This window comes from Dermacentor andersoni, chromosome 3 (assembly GCF_023375885.2).
Source record: "Dermacentor andersoni chromosome 3, qqDerAnde1_hic_scaffold, whole genome shotgun sequence".
NCBI lineage: Eukaryota > Metazoa > Arthropoda > Arachnida > Ixodida > Ixodidae > Dermacentor > Dermacentor andersoni.
Window position 1 is genome coordinate 226,877,450 of NC_092816.1, and position 22,838 is coordinate 226,900,287.

General features: G+C 47.0%; 1 protein-coding gene across 2 annotated transcripts in view; it reads left to right on the top strand.

Annotated features, from left to right (window-relative positions):
- LOC126536157 (DIS3-like exonuclease 2) overlaps positions 1-22,838 on the top strand; it is a 330,469-nt gene that overhangs the window by 75,567 nt on the left and 232,064 nt on the right. Inside the window, exons 5-7 of one of the 2 annotated variants that reach the window (XM_050183033.3) lie at positions 2,002-2,066; positions 8,450-8,512; positions 19,131-19,184. In XM_050183033.3, coding sequence (XP_050038990.2) covers positions 2,002-2,066; positions 8,450-8,512; positions 19,131-19,184 — 182 coding nt within the window. Of the gene's footprint in view, positions 1-2,001; positions 2,067-8,449; positions 8,513-19,130; positions 19,195-22,838 lie in introns of those variants that run through there. The other variant, XM_050183050.3, reaches the window with a different exon arrangement.

Genomic DNA, 22,838 nt, shown 5'->3' on the forward strand with positions numbered 1-22,838 from the left:
ATCTAGAAGTCCGACTCACCACGACCGGATAGCGAGCGAATATGTTCACCCCATGCTGGATCCCAACGCCTGGTCATTCGCGTGTACGGTCACACGAGCGGTGGCGCGTTCAAAGGCGGCCACGCGAGACGGTCTCGCAGAAGCATGGATCAGCGCATGCGCAGCACGGCACGTCCGCACTGCTTGCTGTCCCGAACCAAAGAGGAAGCGCCTTGTCTTTTGGCACCCCAGTAACCCCGCCTTTCGGCGGCGTTAGCAGCGCAACACTCGTGCCATCTCTCGTACTGCGCCTCAACCACTCCGACCGCCGCGGGCGCCAGGCCACGCATGCCGTGCGGGAAAACAACATATCAGGGGACGCGTGAGAGTCGCGCATCCCCACACGTCCAGCGACATGAAATTCAAAGACTTCACTACACCCAGCATACACTTGGAATACATGCTGTGCTAAACGAGTCTTTCAAGGTATTTTTCGACCAAGTGTGGTTTATATAGTGTCAGATCTTCTGACAATGAACCGTAATTATCTAGCAAGAAAGGTCCGTTATATCCAAAGGCCGTTCTACTAATTAGTGCAATGGTATGTTCTGAAATGATGGAACTTCACATACACTGCCATCTAGAATTTTATTATTGCACCTGCAGGCTATTGAAAAAAAATTACAAAAGAATTGGAAGACTATAGCGTTGCAGTGCCTTGCTTTCCACTGTTTTCTAGATGCCAGCTGCCAACAAATGGCAGTTTTTCCACACTACGGCATGATTTTCCTGTTGGTGAAAAAAATGGATTCAAGCTATATTTCTGCCATTGCCGCCAGTTTCCTGCCATGCCAGCCACCTGGCTCGACCGTGTCGCAGCCACCAATGACACGGATGAGCATTGGCCACAGTTTGTTCTTCATGCAACAGAATGTTTCGAATAAAGTGATGCCCTAATTTTATCATTCGTGACGAGCGATGACCGCTGCCAAACCTGTAGCACAAACGAGATTTGACACGAGGCAAGTTCAACTCTGAGGCCACAGCTAACACCGCATGCGAGACGGCTCAACTGCATCACGGTCCCTCACAGCCTGAATGCTGTGAATGGCAGCCTATTTTCTTTCTAGTGCGAATTATTGCTATTAGAAAGCATTCGCAAAACAATGCCTTTTGCGATCATTGGCGGTTATTGCAGAATTGCCAAAAGCTATAGTTTCAAAGTGAAAGACATTAGGTCTAATGGCATCCTTGACATTTTTTCGGCACTGAGCCTACAGCCGTGGGCACGAATGAGTCGTTCATGCGGTCATCCCGAAAAGTCTTCTATTAGCTGTTTGTGTTTGTGTGTTTGTGTTTGTTTTTGTGCATTAGCTGTTGGTACGCAACCGTGGGAAACCTGCCACTAGTGTGCTTATTCTTTAAGAAAAAAAGTACATTTTTGCACATTCTGCAAGTGGCCCAAAATAGTTGCATGCAGTCCACTGTCGCACACACATATTGCCACAGCAAAGTACATTGTATATGCACCATCTAGACAAAAGTTCCCTAAAATTATCTTTTGTAGCCAATAGATGGTTATGGACGAGTCCTTTCAAAGTGGAAATTTTTCCATCACTAATATATAGGCTGACCAAACATATGTCATTGGCCAGTGCATCTGCTCGCGAGTCCAAAATCTCATGCGCAGCACAAGAAGCCGACGCCATCTTGGAAACTACGAGCGCTCATCGAGCCCGTTGCACCAACCACGACCCTTCACGGGAGGCACATAAAAAATGTGCGCGCGTTGGAAAATTAAAACTGAAACTGACTAAATAATTCCTAAATAACCCAATAAATGGCACTAGCTGTCTGAGAGCGCTCAGAAAGCAGCAAAATATGATTTTGCAGCCATCTATAGAAGGTTATCGATAGGAATAGGCATATACAGGAATGTGTTAAACAATAGTTTAACACATAGTAGATGGTCATGAAAAAAAGAAAGTGCGCTCCATTGTTTGTTGTCTGCTTGTGTTGCAGAGACCCACTTAGCCTCTCCAGCCTTTGCATCACAACGACAGAAGCCCAAGGATCGTGCCACCAAAGTGAGTTGATCTCATCTTCATCTGAATTAACTGTGCTGCATAGTTCGTGTCCGGACTATTGGTCAGCGACTATAAATGTGTTCTCAGCTGGACGCCAGTGCTTGCCTTACTTTGCATAACAGTCAAGGCACAGTTCGGTGCTGTAGTGAGCAGCCATAAGCCTGCCTCCCTGTAAAGAATATGGGTGACCCTTACACAAGTAAATTATGGTATACAGTCACCGACAGATTTTCTGAACCTTGCGGAGACCGAAAAGTAGTAAGAAAAATTGAACAGTCTGAAAAACTCTTTCACCCAAAAAAAGAACATGTATTAGGCTTTGAGTGGGTTAAAAAACTCTCTAATAATGCCCTGGTCGGCTCTTTTCTTCATTGGCCTATAGGCCGTGATACCACAATGTCGGCAAAGGATTGTCGTTGCTTTCCTCATTGTACCCGCTATCATTTGTGCTCGGTACGATGTCGACAATATAATCTTCGTTTTTGGTCTCTCCCGTGGTCACGACACCATCATCTGCACTTATAAACTCGTCGACTGTTGATCTGTCAACGGCTTCCAGAAATTCTGACAGCTTGCTCAAAACTTTGGCGACACCGGCAACGGCTTCGTTGCACTCGTCAGAATTTTCAGAGTCGCCACCGGGCACGCGGAAGCCGGCACGTATGAAGCAATTTCGGATGAACCACTTACACACGGCCACCTCGATGTCGCCGTGCATACGCGTTGGACGCTACTGGCACCGGGTCGCGAGTTTGTCCACTTTTGCCCTAATGTTCCCCTTATTCTTCCTTCAATATCGTGCGGAGAGTGCTCCTCGGAATCTTGCACGCTGCGGCAACATCCGACTCCTCACCACATTCAACTCGATCGCAATTTCGAGCTTCACGGCAAAAGGCAAATTTTGTTGCTTTGCGCTAGCCATGACGGCAGCACTGTGGGAGAAGGCTCACAAGGCACAAACACAATGAACCAGAAAAGCAGCGAGACCACACGAGCACATCAAAATTGGATTTAACCGCTTTTTCTGCGCATGCGTGAGAAGCAGTGGCTAGGCAAAGACAAATCTTAAGGACCATCCGCTGTGGTTGCTTAGTGGCTATGTTGTTGGGCTGCTAAGCACGAGGTCGCGTGATCGAATCCTGGCCACGGCGGTCGCATTTCAATGGGGGCGAAATGTGAATACACCCGTGTTTTTGGATTTAAGTGCATGTTAAAGAACCCCAGGTGGTCAAAATTTACGGAGTCCCCCACAACGGCCTGCCTCATAATCAGATCATGGTTTTGGCACGTAAAACCCCAAAATTTAAATCTCGGGGACCAAAAGTCCCCACATTTCACTCTTGCAACCTCTGCTTCTCACACATGTGCAGAAAAAGTGGTTAAATTTAATTTTGATGTGCTTGTGTGCGAGACCACTTGCACTTCCACCATCTTGCCAACGAGGGCGCAAGAGCCTCTGATTTGGCTGTCTGAGCAAGCACTGCGGGTGGGCCAGCATAGTTTTCTTGCAGGGGGGGGGGGGGGGTGTAGAAGGCTTGCAGGACCCGGCGCGGACATGGTAAAAAAAGCGAGTGAGTGGAGCTGTGCCACTGGGTTTCCCCACCGCCATGAGCAAAAGCCAACTTACGGGGGCACTTTTGCGCCGCTTGATGTTCGATATATCGGGAGTCGCTTCTATTTTGTGGCACCACGCACTGTAAAACAGATAGCTGAAGGTGCTTATCGCAATAGGTTTGGTGGCGATAGCTGTGAATGTGGCATGCGACGACCAGGGTGGGGCGGGACAACCTGGGTGGAGATTTGGTGGTACTGGAAGAAGCTGTGCGCGCCGTCGTTTTCACGTGAAACGCCATGTACTGTTATCGATAATGCGTGCCTCACGCCTTTCTTGTTCACATTAGAATCTAGTGGCCGGAACGCGTATACGATTGTAGTCTGCAGCAGTATACGACGGCGTATTTCGGTTATCACCTGTTAAAGGCTTGCACTACGCTTCCGACGGCACCCTGCACTCTGAAACAGATAGGTGAAGATGCTTATCGCAATAGGATTGGCGGTGATGGGTGTGAACGCCACGTGCGATGACCCTGGAAAAGATTTGCCGTTACCAGAATGAGGAACTGAGAGCGCGCTGGTGTTTTCACGTGAGACGAACGGACGAGTATTGCAGTGAAGCTGCCGCGACAGGCAGCTATACATTGTTCTCGATCACGCATGCCTCGTGCATCTTTTTGTTTACATGGCATCTAGCGGCCGGAAAACGTATTAGTACGATCGCAGTTTGGCGGCATACTGAACATTGGTTCCCAAAAGGTGTGTTTTCCAGCAACGTATGAACTGGTAAAGAATTAGCGTAGCTCTGTCGAGTCATTTTTTGTGTTCTCGAACACGACAGTTGGCACTGGGAAATGTACATAACGGGAATGTATCGACAAGGTTCTACTGTACTTTGTTGTATCCTTTATTGCACATACTGCACTACAAATCTTTTATGTAGATTTCAAGGAGAATTTCACTTACTTAGTTATATTTATAAATTTTCTATAATGAGGTTTGACTTTAATAATACTCTCTGTAGTCAATTTACCAATAGTTTTGCATAAATGACATGACGCATTGTCATCCATAATATTTAGGTCGTCGGTATCATTTGCGTCTGGCCAGTGAGCAATACACATGGATGCCCAGTGTTCAGCCACGTCATAATTGTCCTCCGGTTATTGCTGGCTGTCCATCGTCACTGTTAACAGCAGCTTCATGTTTTTTGTGCATTGTGACAAACTGTACTTGCCAATGGCATATCGGACTAAATGAACCTTTCGTAGCTGCCAACAAAACTAGCAACTGCATTGTCGGTCTTGTTCCAGCCAGGAAAAACCTGAACACCTCATACATTTTCATAGAATTCTTCTTTTGCATTGCGCCATGTTAGCAGCTGCTGCAAGAAGCTAAACATATGGCGTTTCAGCCCGCTGCATGAAGCGAGCTGAAATGTTCTTGTGCTTGTGTCAGCCATTTTATTAATTTTTGCTTTGTGTCACTGGACACTTCCTGGCCAGGACACTGATGCATGCTGTGGCACGACCAACAACCAAGAGTCGTCACAATGTGATGACGGGCTTTCGTGTAGCTATGCCCACCATAACACTATTGGCCCAACTCGTGCGCTGTTCATTATGAACCCAAACATGCTTCGGAAGTGCGTCAACGTGAGCACTCACCAGCCACCCACATTGGCTCATTCCATACCGTGGGAAAAATAGGTGTTTGTTGTAGGTACATTTTTTATGTAATACATAAACAAAAGATGCACAAAAGCTTTATTTACGAAATGTATGTCATAATAAAGATATAATTTGTCAGAATCAAGATTGTGGGATAAAATTGAACAAAGTTTAATGTAACAAAAATTATGATGTATACAAAATGTATTTCCGTCTAATAGGCACTATTTTCAGAAAAATCGAAATTTTCATTGAACGGGTTGTCCATCCACTACAAAAATTTAACTGCAAGCTCTACAGTTGGGCATGCCATGTGGTGAAGCAGTTCCTCGATGTAAAACTTAGCATAACATTCCGTGTCTTGCAGTAAACTGTTGTTTTCTGCTCAGCTTTCCTGTCAGTGTGTCATTTCTTGCAGTTTCCATAAGTCTCCATCTTGGCAGGCTCTCAAGCACTCCAAACGACAACAAAAACGGGCCGAAGCAAAAAGTGAAACTAACTGTGCTGCAGCCACCAATGTTTCGGGTTATTTTGCGCCGCCGCCGCTCTCAGAGTCAAAGTCCAGCGAAAAGGCAGCATCCTCAGGCTCACTGCTGCTCGATCCATTGATACAATCAGCCACAGATGCAGCGGAATCGCGAGATCTGCAATCTTTCAAAGCACATGCACTGCCTTCAGAGGCGGCCATTCTTGCTTTCTACTTTGACGAGTGTGAAACTTCAAGCCATGTTCAAAAATCACCGCCAAGCAGGAAAAAAATCTAACTACTTAGGAAACAAAAATATAGTTCTCCTCCTTCACGTCCAATGGCATAGTGTGTCCATGAGCGGCACGGAAGGTCTCAAAAGCGGCCTTTCAAACCATAGATAGTGGTCGAATGATGCCCAATGGGCACGGTAGGGAAAGATTCAAGATTGAGCCGGGGTCAATTCTGCTCAGCAGAGGTTGGCTGTAATGTAGCAGCCAAGTTGCTATATTGCAACTTGGTCGCTTTATTGTCATCAATATTGCTCGCAGAAAGACGCATTTGGTTATGTCAGCACTTATCGCCATCGTGAAACAGCAGAGAGAAACAGCACACGGTTGGCATGAAATAATGACAAAAATACAGTTAAACCTCAATATGATGAAATCAGTAAAATGAGCAGTTTGTTTCATTATATTGAAATTCAAGCTTTTGATAAGTACAGTCACTGATAGATTTTTTTCATACAAAAGAGGCTGTAAGAATTTTCAAATTATTAGGAAATCAGAGAAAGCAAGTTTGAATGAGAAAAAAAAAATCATTTTGTTTAAATTGAGAGTCGGTGAAGAAAGGTACAGCTTCATGTCATGTTGGCAATATCGTCATATCAGCGGCACGAAGCCAAACCAGCCACATTTTCTCGTTCACTTCACCCCTGTGGCTCATAGCGTTGCCTGCAGTTTGACGACGCTATCAGAAAAAGTTCCGACAGCGGAAATTTGTCTGCTTATCTCTTCAACTCGTCTCCAAAACTCAAAATTATGCAACCTGCAGTAATAAATGGGCAAGAAGACAATGCACAATGCCTTGGCTCACCCTGTCTTTGCACGTGCAGCAGATGACCTCTAAGATAGCATGTGCCAGCTGCATGTGTGATCAGCCGCGCTGGAAAAAAGGGATGCACGCCGTCCTGCCCCCCACTTCCCCTCCCCCACCAATATGAGCGTCCCAGGCACTTCGAAATCAGTGACTATAGGCGGTCTCGTGTGCTGTGGGGAGGGCTGTTACTGCTGATTTTAATAGCTGTTCTCACTTTTCCTGCTGTTAGTCAGACGATATTTTTTTGTGTTCGATAGCGTATTGTTAGAGCAAACTTGGCGTCCATAAACATTCTCTAGAGAGCGTGTAGATATCAAGCAAGAATGCTCTTGCCTGCCGTACTACTGGTGTGGCAACTACAGCTGAGGTTGTTGCTTATGCTGCAATATCAAGTGGCCGTCACTTGTTGCCTCTTTGGCCTAAGAGGCAAACTGTGCTTCTCGCTAACAAATTTGTCAGCACAACAATACACGCAGATGTCCCTCTGTATAATCGAATTTTGTTCATGGAAGCGCCAGCGATTGCGATTGGCAGCCTTTGATCAAGAATGTGCTGCACCGTGTTGCTGCTTCCCACTTGTTTTGTGGGCCTCATACTGTGTGCTATGAATGGTTCACTTGAAGTCAGTATAGCCAGAACTGAACTGTAAAAGTGGTTTCTTTAGTCCTGCTTCCTTATCCTGTAGTTCAAGTCCACCAGCAGTGCGCGAACTCGTCAGTTGCGCTAGGCCTAATTAAGCTGCGCTGTGTGTAAGCGATATGGTAAGGGCTGACAATCATGCAACTTAAAAGCCTGTTTTGACTTGTTTTGAGCATTAATATATATATATATATATATATATATATATATATATATATATATATATATAAAAGCACAGTTGCTGCAACAATCGAGTTGTTGGTGCGACGAATGCACCGGTCGATCGCTAGACTGGTGCATCGTTGGCACGGAAACTTGTTACACTATGATGACTCGCGGTCGTCGGTTGCATGTCATCCTAGTATGACTATATATGTTTCTTATTTACAAGGTCCGTCAACTGTAGTCTGCTGAATGTTAGCATTGGCGTCATGTATACTTCCTGTTGGCATCAGTGTTGTGTCAGCCTAATGTGACTGCACATTAACTGAAAATTGTTGCGATCAGCTGGAATTTCTACTGAGATACGAGCACAACTACCACGTCGTCAGCACTTCACTGACCATGAGTTCGCATCCACATCAGCTATGCTACGACTAAGCTGGCTACATGCGCCATCACATCTGTGACGCCTTCTATTCTGTGAACCATCAATGCTGTACAACACGTGTCTGCCACTCGCCACTGGGGTACAGTGCATGCGCACTCGGGGCATGTAAACGGCGGATTGCGTCGGACACGGCTCAGTCTGAGCGCAAGGTAGCAAGTTCAATTCCTAGCCTCAGTGCTTGCATTTTTGGGAGGGAGGCTAATGCGCTGAGCACTGGGTCCTCGGGTGGTCTTTCACGGCAGCTGTGTTGATTGTGCACGTTCAGGGTTACAGTGCCAAGTATGCATTTTGGTGTGTGATCCTGTGATTGCAGCCCTGACTTGTTTTCCTTTTGTCCTTTGTGCAGTACGAGGCGTACATGCCCCTGTGTGAAGTGCAGCAAGCCCTGAAGAAAGGGGAGGTCGTGGAGGTGAGAGTGTTTGTCTGAGCTAGTCGACACTATTATTAATTATGGCACTGCGGCGTTGTGGTTGTGTGGGCTCACCTGTAGGGACCTGTATGTTACAGTTCTATATGCCTCACAATGTCTTCTTCCGGTTGCACCGTTTTATGTTGAAGTAAATGGAGGCAAGAGGCCTGCCATACCCAAATTTTGACAGCAGCAGCAAAATGCAGTGGTGTTCATGGCATTAAAAAAAAAAATAAAACACGTGAGAATCTACACTGCTAAGCCCGAGGGTGAGGGATCAAATCCCGACCACCGCAGCTGCATTTGGATGAGGGTGAAATGCCCACGTACCATGGATTGGGTACAAATAAAGGACCCCAGGTCGTAAATATTGACCTCAAGTCCCCCACTGTTATGTGCCTCATAGTCGTACCGTGGCATTGGCATGTAAGACCCCAGAATGCAATATTTTTTGTTAAGTAATTTACTGGTCTTGCCCTATGTACGTAAACTGTCGCACAGCTTTAAGAATGTTACGAGTTGGTATGCGGTTGAAATGCCTTTTTTTTTCTGCCCCTGGCAAATTTAAGTCTGATTTGCCCAGCTGATGACAGGTGAGCATGCGAAAAATTTGTTAGTCCTGGTGTATTTTGTGAGGCCAAACATGCTAATAATTATGTCTCCTGCAAAATGAACGTTGTGTATGCCTTGCCACTTTTCTGTGGCCGAGTGTATAAAAGGACAGGCTGGCCAATGCATTAATGTTAAGGGGGGACGCGGCAATTGAAGTGGTAAAATTGTCAAAATTTTGATTTTCTTTTTTTTTTTTCACGTTCCACGGACATTTATTTACCTCGTGGTGAAATATTATGACAAAATACACGATAGAAATCAAGAAAATAGCACTTTCGTAGAGTGCTAACATAAAAAATTGCAGAAAAATCAGGCTTCGGAAGGCTCCGTCGCACCACACATCGCCCGGCTAACCGTTGACGCAGCGCCACCATCTTGATATCATCGTAAAGAGGAGAGATCGGAGCTCAAGGTAGGCGGAGTGACGCATTTCTGCACCGAAAAATAAACCAGCAAGCGAAAAAAGGGGCAAACGCTGCATTGCGATTGCGCGTAGCAGTCACGTGGGGCACAGGGTGTGCTCCTATTGGCTGTTGTAAATTTGAATTGCTGATGAACCTCTCGCGCGCGCTTTGCGCAGCAGCAAGCTGCGCGTTCCAGCCAACGTGATTGACGATCGTGGCAGCTTTCGCACCTTTTCTGTGATGAGCCCCAAAGGAATTAAGTTCCAAACGGCCCATATGTACGGAAGACCACGAAAGGCGTGGAAACGGGAGAGAAAACTACTCGCAGGAGCAGACGCCGCCGAGCTTGTTGACGAGGCACGACCGGCGCACGTGTGTGACCGGGGAAGCGCGCCCGTGTGCGGTGCTGACAACGCGACTGCGAGCAATGTCGTGAAGGCGCGTCTGCGAGCGACAGTGAGGGCACGTCCGCGAGTGATGTCGTGATGGCAATGCGACATCGGTGGAGCAAAAATGTCGTGTCAAATATTCCACTGCGGATTTCAGCTCCAACTCTCACTAATAAAGAGGTTGCGCAACGAGAGACATGAGCGGACCTTTTGAGTGCGCTGTCACCTGCCTCTGCACGACGGATGGATGCACGATGACCAAAAAGGCAACTAAGGTGCACGAAACTGCTGCAAGAACGCAAAAAACTACATCAAAATGTAAAGCAAATGTGTCCCCACAGGCAAAGGACTGCATTCCAGGCAGGTTTTAGGTGCTCAAAATTTTAAAAGGTGTTCGAAAAGATTTAAATGTTTACAACAAATGAATCTTCGAGCTCCGTTTTCTCAGGTTTTATTTTTAGGGCATTTGCTTTCAGTCATCCCAGTGCCATTTCACAACGAATGAGGATAAAATCATTCTGTCTTTTCCACTTAGATCCTGCAACATTGATGAGTGCAATAATGCTGTCCATTTTTAACTGCACCTCATAAAAAAAAATTTATAATTGGTTTTTTGCAAAAGTCATTAGTAAGACAATATAGGAAATATAAAAAATATTTTTATGCTCATTTTGGCAGGTAAAAATAAACCAATAGCTTTATTGCACAGGGTCTTTGTGAACATGCGAGATATGAAAATCTTGGCGAACTTATGTGTAATTAATTAATTTGGAATGACCATTAGAGGCTGTCAATTGTAACTCGAAAACTATAATAGATAGCAAAAAACTAATTTCAGTTATGATATCAGCATAACTAGTCACACCTGCATGCAAAATTTCACCAATTTATTCCCACAAATAAAAAGAAACTTTTCATTGCCACGTCCCCCCTTAAACTCAAGCGACCACACCTTGTCGCTTGACAAAAATCGTTAAGCATATGTGTACGCACTGCCGTGCTTGTAAGTGCTCGCCATTATCTGCATGTGCTGTTCAAGCACAGACGTCAAAACGTGACGTGATAAACGTGATAGTCAAGGCAGCTCGCACTGCATGCGAAGGTGCTGGGTGTGTTAGCCAGGCTTCAATATCACTCCTGCAAGAGGAACTGGCATACCTGGATGGGTCATTGTAGGGAGGGTACCAGGTGGTGCTGCATGCTATCGGCTTGTGCAAATCTACAGCATCTTGCCTTGATATTGTGCATCGTATTGTCACTAGGTAGTGACGGTGAAGAAAGCAAAACAGTGAATGGCGAAAGTAGCATTTTATTGAGCGAACTTGTGCCCTCAAAAACAGGCCTACACTCAAAGCACAGCGATAGCCACAAACACGGTCGGCAGTCAGCGAAATCTGATCTGCGGGTCAAGCACGTCGGCTTTTATACATCAGTCGTAGAAGGTTCCAGAGTAATCGCTGGTGCCCGCGTGTTTTCCAGAAAGTTCTACACCATTCGTGTCGCGCACACATGCAATCAGATTACACAAGGTTCGATGACAACAGACAGTGGATGGAACCATCTCCAACGTTCCAGAAACTGCCGATACATGCATTCTCCTGCGCTGAGTGACAGCATTTTAGACGATGCAATGCAGTCACCAGATAAACGAGTACATGTGTCAGTACCCCCTTCTTAAAAAGCATCGTCCCGATGCTACAAACATAAAAGGAGAGTGAAAAACAAAAGTACACTTACTAAAGGAAAAGTAACAAAACAAAGTCCAAAGAAAGTCCAAAGTTCAGCTATGTAATGTCCCAAAGTTAGCGCTGGTAGAACGGCTCAAGTCTCACAACATGGACTATTTCAAGTCGTGAGCGGCAGCACTGTGATTGCAAAATGCCGTCTGGTTCGACCTCATAGTCGAGTGTGTCAGTGCACCGTATAATCTTGTAAGGTCCGAAATAGCAGCGTAAAAACTTCTCAGTAAGTCCTCGTCGGCATATTAGCGTCCAAACCCAGACACGGTTGCCAGGCTGGTATTCCACGTAGTGTTGTCGAAGATTGTAGTGCCGAGTGTTGGTCCTCTGCTGGTTCTCGATGTGCAGGCTGGTGGGCTGTCGGACTTCTTCGACGCGCTGGAAATAGATGGCGACATCAAGATACTCTTCGTCGGTGACGTGCGGGAGCATGGCATCGAGAGTCGTCGTCGAGTTCCTTCCGTAAACCAGCTTGAACGGCATGATTTGTGTTGTTTCTTGCACTGCTGTGTTGTAAGCGAAGGTTACGTACAGCCGGCCGGCATTCCAGGTCTTGTGTTCGATGTCTACGTACATGCTAGCATGTCGGCCAGGGTCTTATTCAGGCGCTCCATATGACCATTTGTCTGCGGGTGGTAGGCATTTGTCCTCCCATGGCTTGTCCGGCTGTATTGCGCAATGGCTTGGGTAAGCTCTGCTGTAGAGGCCGTTCCTCTGTTGGTGATGAGGACTTCTGGGGTGCCATGTCGGAGCAGGATGTTCTCTACGAATAATTCTGCCACATCTGCTGCGCTACCTTTTGGCAGAGCTTTTGTTTCAGCAAAGCGGGTGAGGTAGTCCATCGCCACGAGGATCCACTTGTTTCCAGATGTTGACATTGGAAAGGGTCCTAACAAATCCATCCCGATCTGCTGAAACGGTCGGCAAGGTAGCTCGATCGGCTGTAGATCGGCGTAATGGGTGACGTCAGCGGTCGGGCACTTCCAGTAATACAGTCAACGACTGAATTTTCGGACATGCCTGATATTTCGAACGTCTTCGCGGCACCGCCACGAGCCCCATAGAATCAATGTATAAGGACATCTGAAGTTTCGGACGCTCGAACCCCCGCCGTCCAATTTTCCTGACTTTTTGACGCGACGGAAGGTCCTTTGGCTCCTCACGCAGCGCCCTTGCAAAGGAAATCTACTTGCAGCCGAAGCATATCACCGCATTGAACCTTAACTAGCCGAATCTAGCCGTCACACACCGATTTTGTCTGGCCACGCTGGCTATGTTCATCGCCGCACTTCCGCCTCCGGCGGAGTTTCCGGAGCGGCGCCATTTCGTTTGTTTGCGCAGGCCACGTTTTGGCTAGCGTGGTGTGTGGTTGTGCTGTTGTGTCAAGTGTGCTCTGTGACGCTAGGCCTAGGTGCTTCGACGCTCGTCAGCAAACTCCACTGTTCACAACTTGAAGATTTTGCTTGCCTTCGATAGCCCCCACTTTGTCTTCGTCGTCCTCGCCGATGGCATCGAAGCGCGGAAAGCAGTACCGTCAGACGACGTGATCAATGACCTCCGCTTTGCTGGGGTTTCCATATCCACGGAAATAACTTTTGAACAGTTCGTTGACGCTGACAACGAGCTCGACTTCTGCGCAGAACTGACTGACGAGCAAATAGTCCGTCAGGTTGTGGGGGATTCAGAAGACTCCGATGTTGAAAATGAGGAGCCAATGCCTGTGCCGCCTACAAGCGCCGAGTTGACGCGAGCACTGTTGACTCTTTCATTGGTGTACAGTGCTGACATGACCCTTGCTCAGATCGAGGCGAATATGATCGCATGCAACCGGAATGCCATCCAAACAAGAATCAACAAGTTCTTCAAGCCACTGCAACAATAACACCGGCTGCCCAACGATGCACATGTACATAATAAACCAGCAGTCGGCTGCATAAGGAGTTTTTGAACGCCTCTTGTTATAGCCACTTCACTGATGCTGTGGCAGGCTTTCGGAAGCCTGTTACTTCGCCCTTTACCTCTAGATCCAAGAAAAAAAGAAAAAAGGTGCGTTTTTTTGCATGCATTCATTTTTTCGGACTGCCTGAATTTTCGGACGTTTTTACGTTCCCCAGAGGGTCCGAAAAATCTGTCGTTGACTGTACTCGTATTCTTGCGAGCGTGCGGGAAAACTCGAGATGCCCGGCTGTCATCATCATGCAGGGCGTGCAGGACTTCTGATCACAGTGCTGCGGGCACAACGAGAAGGTAGTTTGCGCATGCTGGTGAAAATTTCTTCACCAGGACGTTGTTTTGAAATAAAAACGAAGACAATCTGCACCTAAATACCCTCAGGACAACAACGGCCTTACCTTGCAAGTGCTCAGCAAGGTTTTTGAGCTCCAGGTCTGCTCGCTGCTGCACGGCAAAGTCATCTGCACTTATTGTACCTAAAAATGCGCCCTCGTCTTGGTCATCTTGGGGTGGTGTGTCCACGGGAGTTAGAAACAGGCAGTCGGCATCACAGTGTTTTCGTCCGGACTTGTAGATTACAGTGATATCATATCCTTGCAGTCTGAGGCTCCACCGTGCCAGGCGTTTTGAAGGGTCCTTTAAATTTGCTAGCCAACACAGCGCTTGATGTTCGCTGACGACTTTGAATGGCCTGCGGTATAGGTAAGGGCAAAATTTTTGCTGTAGGCCAAACGATGGCGAGGCATTCCTTTTCGGTCATAGAATAATTGCCTTCCGCTTTTGACAGCGACCGGCAAGCATAAGATATCACCCATTCAAGTCCGTCTTTCCTATGGGCTAGGACGGCACCGAGGCCTAGGCTACTGGCGTCAGTGTGGATTTCTGTATCGGTGTCCTCGTCGAAATGCGCAAGTACCGGTGGTAACCGTATGCATTGTTTGAGTTCTTGAAATGCGTCGGCCTACGGCGTTTCCCACTTGAACTCGACATCTCATTTGGTTAGATGTGTTAGCAGCTCCACGATGCGTGAAAATTCTTTGACAAATCGGCTGTAGTAGGCACACATGTCAAGAAATCTACGCACTGCCTTCTCGTCGATGGGCTGTAGGAACTTTGCGATGGCAGCTGTCTTCTGTTGGTCAGGGCGGACTCCAGATTTGCTGATGGCGTGGCCCAGGAACAGAAGCTCATCGTAAGCGAAGCGGCACTTACCCGGCTTCAAAGTGAGCCCTGATGACTTGATGGCCTCTAGTACTGTCGCAAGCCACCTAAGGTGATCGTTGAAATTTTGGGTGAAGACAACGACGTCATCCAAGTAAACAAGGCAGGTCTGCCACTTCAATTGTGCTAACACCGTGTCCATGATGCACTACAACGTTGCAGCTGCTAAGCAGGGTCCGAATGGCATTACCTTGAACTGGTAGAGGCCGCCTGGCATGATGAAGGCGGTCTTTTCGTTATTTATTTATTTATTTTTATTTATTTATTTATTTATTTTAGTTATCCCTCTCATAGACTTCTATTTGCCAGTAGCCAGTCTTGAGATCCATCAACGAGAAGTGTTTCGCGTTGCAGAGTCGATCCAATACGTCGTCTATCCGTGGAAGGGGTGTACGTCCTTCATCGTGAACTTGTTCACTCAGCAATAATCGATGCAGAAACTAGGTGTTCCGTCCTTTTTCTTCACCGAGACTACAGGAGATGCCCACAGGCTTTTCGATGACGATGATGTCGTCGTGCAGCATTTCGTTGACTTGTTGCTTGAAAGCTTCACATTCTCATGTCGAAACTCGATAAGAGCTCTGGCGCAGTGGTCGAGCGCACTGTTCAGTCATTATGTGATGCTTTGTGACGTGTTTGTCGAATCCTCGATGACATCGAATAGCAGTCCTTGTATTGTCGGAGCAGGCTTCTGAGCTGCTGCTGCTGCTTAATCGTGGGGAGGCTTGGATTTATGTCGAAGTCTGGTTCGGGAACTATGGTCATCGAGGTAGATGCTGCAGAATCTGAGAGGACAAAAGCATTGCTGGCTTCCACAATTTCCTCGATGTATGCGATCGTCATGCCCTTGTTGATGTGCTTTTAACTCCTGGCTGAAGTTTGTCATCATCACTTTCGCTTTCCCTCCATGCAGTCGAGTTACCCTCTTGTGACACAAATGTCATGGTCAAGTAGTAAATGTTGGTCGCTCTTGATGACGCCTGCTACGTCTACGGGTGTTTCCCTGCCGACGGAAATGACAATGCTGGAGCAAGGCGGGATGCTAACTTGATCCTCCAGTACACTCAAGGCATGGTGACTGCGAGCGCTCTCTGGCGGTATCACTTGATCTTCCGACAGCGTTATCGATTTTGACTTCAGATTGATGATTGCACCATGTTGGTTCAGGAAATCCATGCCCAGAATGGCGTCTCTTGAACACTGCTGTAGGATAACGAAGGTGGCAGGGTAGTTCCGGTCATGGACGGTAATTCTTGCCGTGCAGATTCCAATCGCCGTTATGAGGTGGTCCTCCAGCGGTCCAAATTTGAGGGCCTTCCCACACAGTCTTAACATTCAACTTGGCGGCGAAGGGTCCACTCATGACAGAGTAGTTGGCTCCTATGTCCACTAATGCAGTGACTGCTTGGACGTCGAGCAACACGGTATGGTCGATGGCTCTTTGTTTTGCGTTGCAGTTAGAGATTGGCGACGGATCACGGCTGCATCGCGTTGATGTGTGGCTGGTACGATACGGCATCAGGTACTTGGTCGGTGCATCCTTTGCTTCCACGCTTCGTTGTGATGGCGGCGTGTCGTTATGTTGTCAAGATAGTCTCCTCGGCATCTTTGGCGGCGGCGAAGGATCATTGTCATTTCAACGTACAGCAACCGCACTTACATCGATTGCTGCTTTCAGTTTTCTGGATATGGGATTGCAGACCCGCCCCGGACTAGGCCAGTGTGCGGTCGGCACTGTGGCGACTGGTGGCGTCCTGGTGACAGCGAAGGGGAAAGACGTCGGAGACTTCACTGCGTTGCGGCGTGTGGGATTCTCATCCGTACTCTTGGGACAAAGGAACGACAACACAATAGTGTAAACAATCACAAGGGCACTTATTGTACCTTTCATAGATCAATGCCTCCTAGCCGAGTTGCTATACACAAAACATGCCAATGGGCGCGTGACAAATCTAGAAGTCCGACTCACCGCGACCGGATATAGCGAACGAATATGTTTACCCCATGCTGGATCCCAACGCCTGGTCGTTCGCGTGTACGGTCACGCGAATGGTGGCGCGTTTGAAGGCAGGCCACGCGAGGCGGTCTCGCAGAAGCATGGATCGGCGCGTGCGCGGGACGTCCGCGGCACTCGTTGAACCGCCGGACAGAGACAGCGTGTTCTCCCCTGCGTCCCCAAGTAACCCTGCCGTGAGGCAGCGCTAGCAGCGAACACTCGCGCCATCTCTCGCACTGCGCCTCAACCACTCCGACCGCTGCGGGCGCCAGGCCACGTGGCGAAGCCGCACTGCCAAAGACAGGAGCTATGCGGAAAACAAGATATGAGGGGATGCGTGAGAGTCACGCATCCCCACAGGCGATGTCTCTGTTATCACAAGGCCGTTCACCTTGCTGTGGGTGCAGTGCTTTGACGGCGCACCCTTGCAGTCCCAAGTCATGGTATCGGCTTAGTGGTAGACATGGTCAGCTTCTTCACAGTAATAGCAGAGCGGGCATAGGTTAGGGGCATGCCAAACGTCACTCTTCTTTGGAATGCTGTGTGGGGCGATGGGTTGGCATGCTGGCTGTGGCGGTAGTGGACGACGGAACTGTGGCGTCACTGGGCCCTGCCATGGGCACTGAGGGGGAACATGACAGCGGGCTACGGCGGTGTACATTATCGCTTGTGGCTGAGGCTGCGGCAATTTGGGGGCTACGAGTGATTGTTGAAGCTCCTCACGTACAACGTCTGCAGTCGAAGCCACTTGAGGCTGGAATGAGGGGAGCAACTTCTGAAGCTCCTCCCACACAACCGTTCTGATCATCTCACGCAGGTCGGCGGTGGCCAGTGATTGTATTCTGGCGTAGTTTGTTGAATTTGTGCGGCGGTTGAATTGTCGGTTCCACATTTCCAGTCTTTTCTCAATGTTGGTTGCCCCGCAAAGAAACTCTTCGACGGTCTTTGGTGGGCTTCATATCAAACCGCTGAAAAGTTCTTCCTTCACACCACGCATGAGTTGGCGGACTTTCTTTTCCGGGGACATTTCTGGGTCGCCGTGGTGGAATAGATGGCTTATTTCTTCTGTAACTATGGCAATGTTCTCGTTCGTTAGCTGCACTTGGGCTTACAATAAAACTTCGGCCCTTTCTTTCTGGACAACGCTTGTGAAGGTCCTCAGGAAGTTACTGCGGAACAGGTCCCATGTTGTAAGGGTGGACTCCCGGTTATCAGACCATGTCCTCGTGGCATCTTTCCAGGATAAGTACACGTGGCACAGCTTGTCCTGAGAGGTCCAGTTGTTGAAGGCGGAGATCCTTTCGAAACTCTCGAGCCAGGTTTCCGGATCCTCCGACTAAACTCCGCGGAAGGTAGGTCGCTCTCTCGGTTGTTGAAGCACGATAGGGAACGCTGGTGCTGCCATTTTAGTCGTTAACTTGGTAACAATCTTCCTGGTCATCTCAATCAAACGTCCACACTCTGGGGACAGTCCTTGCAGCCTGCAGCTAGCTCGCTGGCCCTTGGCGACAGTCGTGTGTTCGTGATTCAGGCTTGGATCATGGCTTTGCGGGGGCGTTTGGTACATGAACGCACTAGCACCTCCACCAGATGTCACGTGGTAGTGACAGTGAAGAAAGCAAAACTGTGAATAGCGAAACTAGTGTTTTGTTGGGCGAACTTGTGCCCACAAAAGCAAGTTACACTCAAAGCACAGCAATAGTGGCGAACACGGACGGCAGTCGACGAAATTTGATCTGTGGGGTCAAGTGCATCAGCTTTTATACATCAGTCACCAAAGGTTCCAGAGTAATCACTGGTGCCCGCTTGTCTTCTAGACAGTTCTACACCGTTTGCGTTACGCACACATGCATTCAGATTACACAAGGTTCGATGACAACAAGAACCATTGATGGCAATCCAGAAACTTCTGATACATGCAGGTGCGTCCTGCTTTGAGGGACAACAATGTTAGATGATGAAATGCGGTCACCCGATAAACAAGTGCACGTATCAATATGATGCAGTATTAATTAATTTATTTTAGTACCCTAAGGGCCCGCTATGGCATAACATGGGGGGGGACGAAAAAGTTCAAGCGTAAGTGGAATGTGTACAATGCAAATAATATATGAAGGCATTACAAACAATAAAAACAAATATCTAAAAAATGAAAAAAATTAATCTTAGTCGAGAGTCTGCACATATCCCATAGCTTTCTTTGTCATTTTGTGCCACTCTTTCATGACACACTGTTCTGGTGGGCAGATGTGCAGTCGATCAGTGCCTTGATATGGCTGCCTTGCTGTTTGTGCTGTTTTGCAGGGGGTGCTGCGCATCAACCCACGGAACTACGAGGACTCCTTTATCAGTGCGCCGGTAATCCTCGGTAGTCCTATTTCGCTGGCTCCTTCCTCTTCCCCTGGCTCCCCTGTTGTTTCTCTCTTCATCCTAACCTGTTGGTCTCTCTAAACTGCTCGGGGTGGTGGTGGTAATGGCTGCAGCCCTATAGCCATGTCAGGCTTAGATCAAAAGTGAGGCCTGTGACTCACTCGAGGTTTAGATGGTAGAGTGTGTGGACTCATGGGGCAGTGTGTTTTTATTGTTGCAAGAAGTGTGTGCAGAGTGATGGTGCATAGTAAATAGGAAAGTTAGATGAGACACCTGTGGAGGGTGCTGCTTTACCAGTCAGTAGTACAATTGGTAACTGACAAGGCTTTGTACATTGGCAGAAATTGCTGTGCAAGGAAATAGTACTTTATTTTTCAGTGATTCAGCAGCCATGCTTAACATTGGGAGTACAGACGTCTGAAGAGCTTGACAGTTTGTAGAATTTAAAACGGTCAGAAATTTGGAGTCTGCTACCTACTCTGCTAACTGTGAAAACACCAGCATTACTCAGCGTAATGAGATGGAGGAAGTGATCGACAGCAGTCGACGTGTCCTGGCAACAAGCTGCAGTGACATCCTTTTGTTCGACCACTGTAAATCAGCATCACTCAGGCATTTCAAAGCTTTTCACGGTCTGACAACTCAACAGCCAAGTGGGTGCTGCTGTTTGCACACGCTCTGTGGCCGTCCAGCCAAGTTTGTTGAGCCAACAGAGATTTGCAGGAAGGCACATTTTGATCCACAGTGGGCCTGCACTATTAGCATGCTGGAAACTATGCATATTTGAAGAAAAACCAACAGCAAGGCATTGAGCTCATAAAAATCACATATCAGTGTGTGGCAGCAGGAAACACACTTCACAGCGCTGTATCGCTACAGAAGTTACTGTGTGCACCCTGCAGAAGTGGTACTGCACAGCGTACAGTAGAACTCGTTGAATTCATGTCTCCATTGTAGAGTGCAATCAAGAGGGCAATCACGTGCAAAACAAGTTGATCCAGCACAACCATTGGTAAATGCAAAGCCACTTTAAGGGCACCAGTAAAATTGGTTTTTATAAAATGCAGTTCAAATGATGCATTTATTTTTCTTCTGTTTAAGTCCAACACTAAGTGTATGTGTGTGCCCGTGTTAGCAGTACATGGTGTATTTTACAACGTGTCGCCCTAATCACATAAGCTATCCTAGGGCTAGGATAAAAGTCTAACGTTTGGTGCACCTATCAATGGAAATAATATCATGAGCTGAGTGCACTGATCGCATTGCATTCATATTATTTTGCGCATTTTCTCACCAGCCGATTTTACTGAGTGGCCCACTATGTCATGTGTGCGTGCCCGTGGTGTAGCGCATGGGCTCTTAGAGTTCACCCTGTCACAGCTGTGCTGAGGGCTTCCCCCTTTGTTTTCCTTGCACCACCCCTGCTTTCCTCTTGCTGCTATCCATGCTTTGTCTTCTCTTTACCTTGCACACTATGCTGGTGCTTTTATTTAGTGCATTTTTAAATGTTTGGCACATTATAGAAGGGTCTGGTTACACTTTGTACTCTGATGTTGTGCGTGGGCCCTGTTATGTGGTATTTTATGCTTGGAAGTCCTGCTCTCATTTGCGAGCTTGGAGGCTGCCGAATGGTTTATAGCTTCACAAGTTGATACTTGCATAACCTTGTAAAAGTCAGTTCGGCAGGCAACAGGTACAAGAAAAAGAATGCTGATGTGCTGACATTTGCAATTACACTCAAGCCTCGTTATATCTGTTACTTCGTTATATTCATGATTGCCATTTACTGCAATACGTGCCCAGTGGAGTGCACAATCGTAAACATTTTTTTGTTTTCAGAGATGACTCTAGTTCGTTATATCCATTGGCAGGACAGTTTCAGTTCATTAAACTGAAGTTTTAAATACATGAATCTTTGTGGCATCTTCAAGGCGAAATTAATTTACCTCATTATGTCCTCCCACATGGCACACTCAATTACTCAATGGCCCTCAGTTTCCAGCAGCTGCGAAGCACCTGGCCAAGGTGGCTGTCAGACCTGTAACGCAGCAGAGGGCGCTAAGAATCTCTGGGTCCGGACAGGCCGCCAATGGAAACTGACCCTCGCAATGTGTAACGCCCGAACCCTCTCGAGTGAGGCTAGCTTAGCAGGACTCTTTGAGGAATTATTGGACGTATTTTGGGATATCATCGACCTTAGTGAGATTAGAAGAACTGGTGAGGCTTACACTTTGCTGAATAACGGCCATGTCCTCTGCTATAGCGGTCTCCTAGATAAGAAGCAATACAGGGTAGGATTCCTAATCCATAAAGACATAGCGGGCAACATTGGCAAATTCTACAGCATTAATGAGAGGGTAGCTGTAGTAGTAATCAAGCTTAATAAGAGGTATAGATTAAAGGTAGTACAAGCCTACGCTCCAACATCGAGTCACAATGATGAGGAAGTAGATCAGTTTTATGAAGATGATGAATTAGCGATGTGAAAAGTACAAACTCAGTATACTATAGTAATAGGCGACTTCAATGAAAAAGTGGAGAAAAAGGAGGCTGGTAAACAGGAAAGTGGCAACCACATCATCGATTCTAGGAACGCTAGAGGAGGGATGCTGGCAGAATTCGCAAAAAGGAATAAGCTTCAAATAATGAACACCGTTTTCAAGAAGCGTAGCAACCGAAAGTGGACCTGGAAAATCCCTAATGGTGAAACAAGAAATGAAATTGACTTCATACTTTCTGCTGATCCCAGCATAGTGCAGGATTTAGAAGTGTTAAGTAGGGTAAAGTGCAGTGGTCATAGGTTAGTGAGGGCTAGGATCCACCTCAATTTGAAGACAGAAAGAGCAACATTGGTCAAGAAGGAACAGGCCAACCTTGAGGCAGTAAAGGTAAAAGCAGACAAATTCAGGCTGGTACTTGCCAACAAATATGTAGCCTTAGAACGGAGAGATGGTTATGACATAGAGCTAATGAATGAAGCCGTAACTAGGTTGGTTTCAGAGGCAGCAATTGAAGTGGGAGGCAAGGCACCAGTCAACCAGTAGGCAAGCTCTCCCAAGAAGCGAAGGACCTAATAAAAAAACGACAATGAATCAAAGTGTCCAACTCAACAGATAAAAAGAATTCATGGAACTGTCAAAACTGATTTACCAGGTGAAAATATGGGATATTCGAAATTATAATTTGAGAAAGACTGAAGAAGCTGTAAAAAGTGGACGCAGCCTGAAATCAATGAGAAGAAAACTTGGCATGGGGCAAACCAAGATGTATGCAGTAAAAGATAAGCAGGGTAATATCATTAGCAATCTCAAAGTTATAATAAAAGGAGCGGAAGAATTCTATACTGACCTGTACAGTATGCAGAGGAGTCGGGATACCTCAATTGGAAACAGTAATGAACAGAATACAGAAAACCCTCCTATAACTAGCGATGAGGTCAGAAGGCCCTTGCAAGACATGAAACGCTGAAGAGCCGTGGGAGAAGATGAAATAAGTCAATTTAATCAAAGATGGTGGAGACGTAATGCTTAAAAATCTGGCGGCTCTTTATACGAAGTGTCTATCGACTGCAAGGGTCCCAGAAAACTGGAAGAATGCAAACATTATACTAATCCATAAAAAGGGAGACGTTAAAGAATTGAA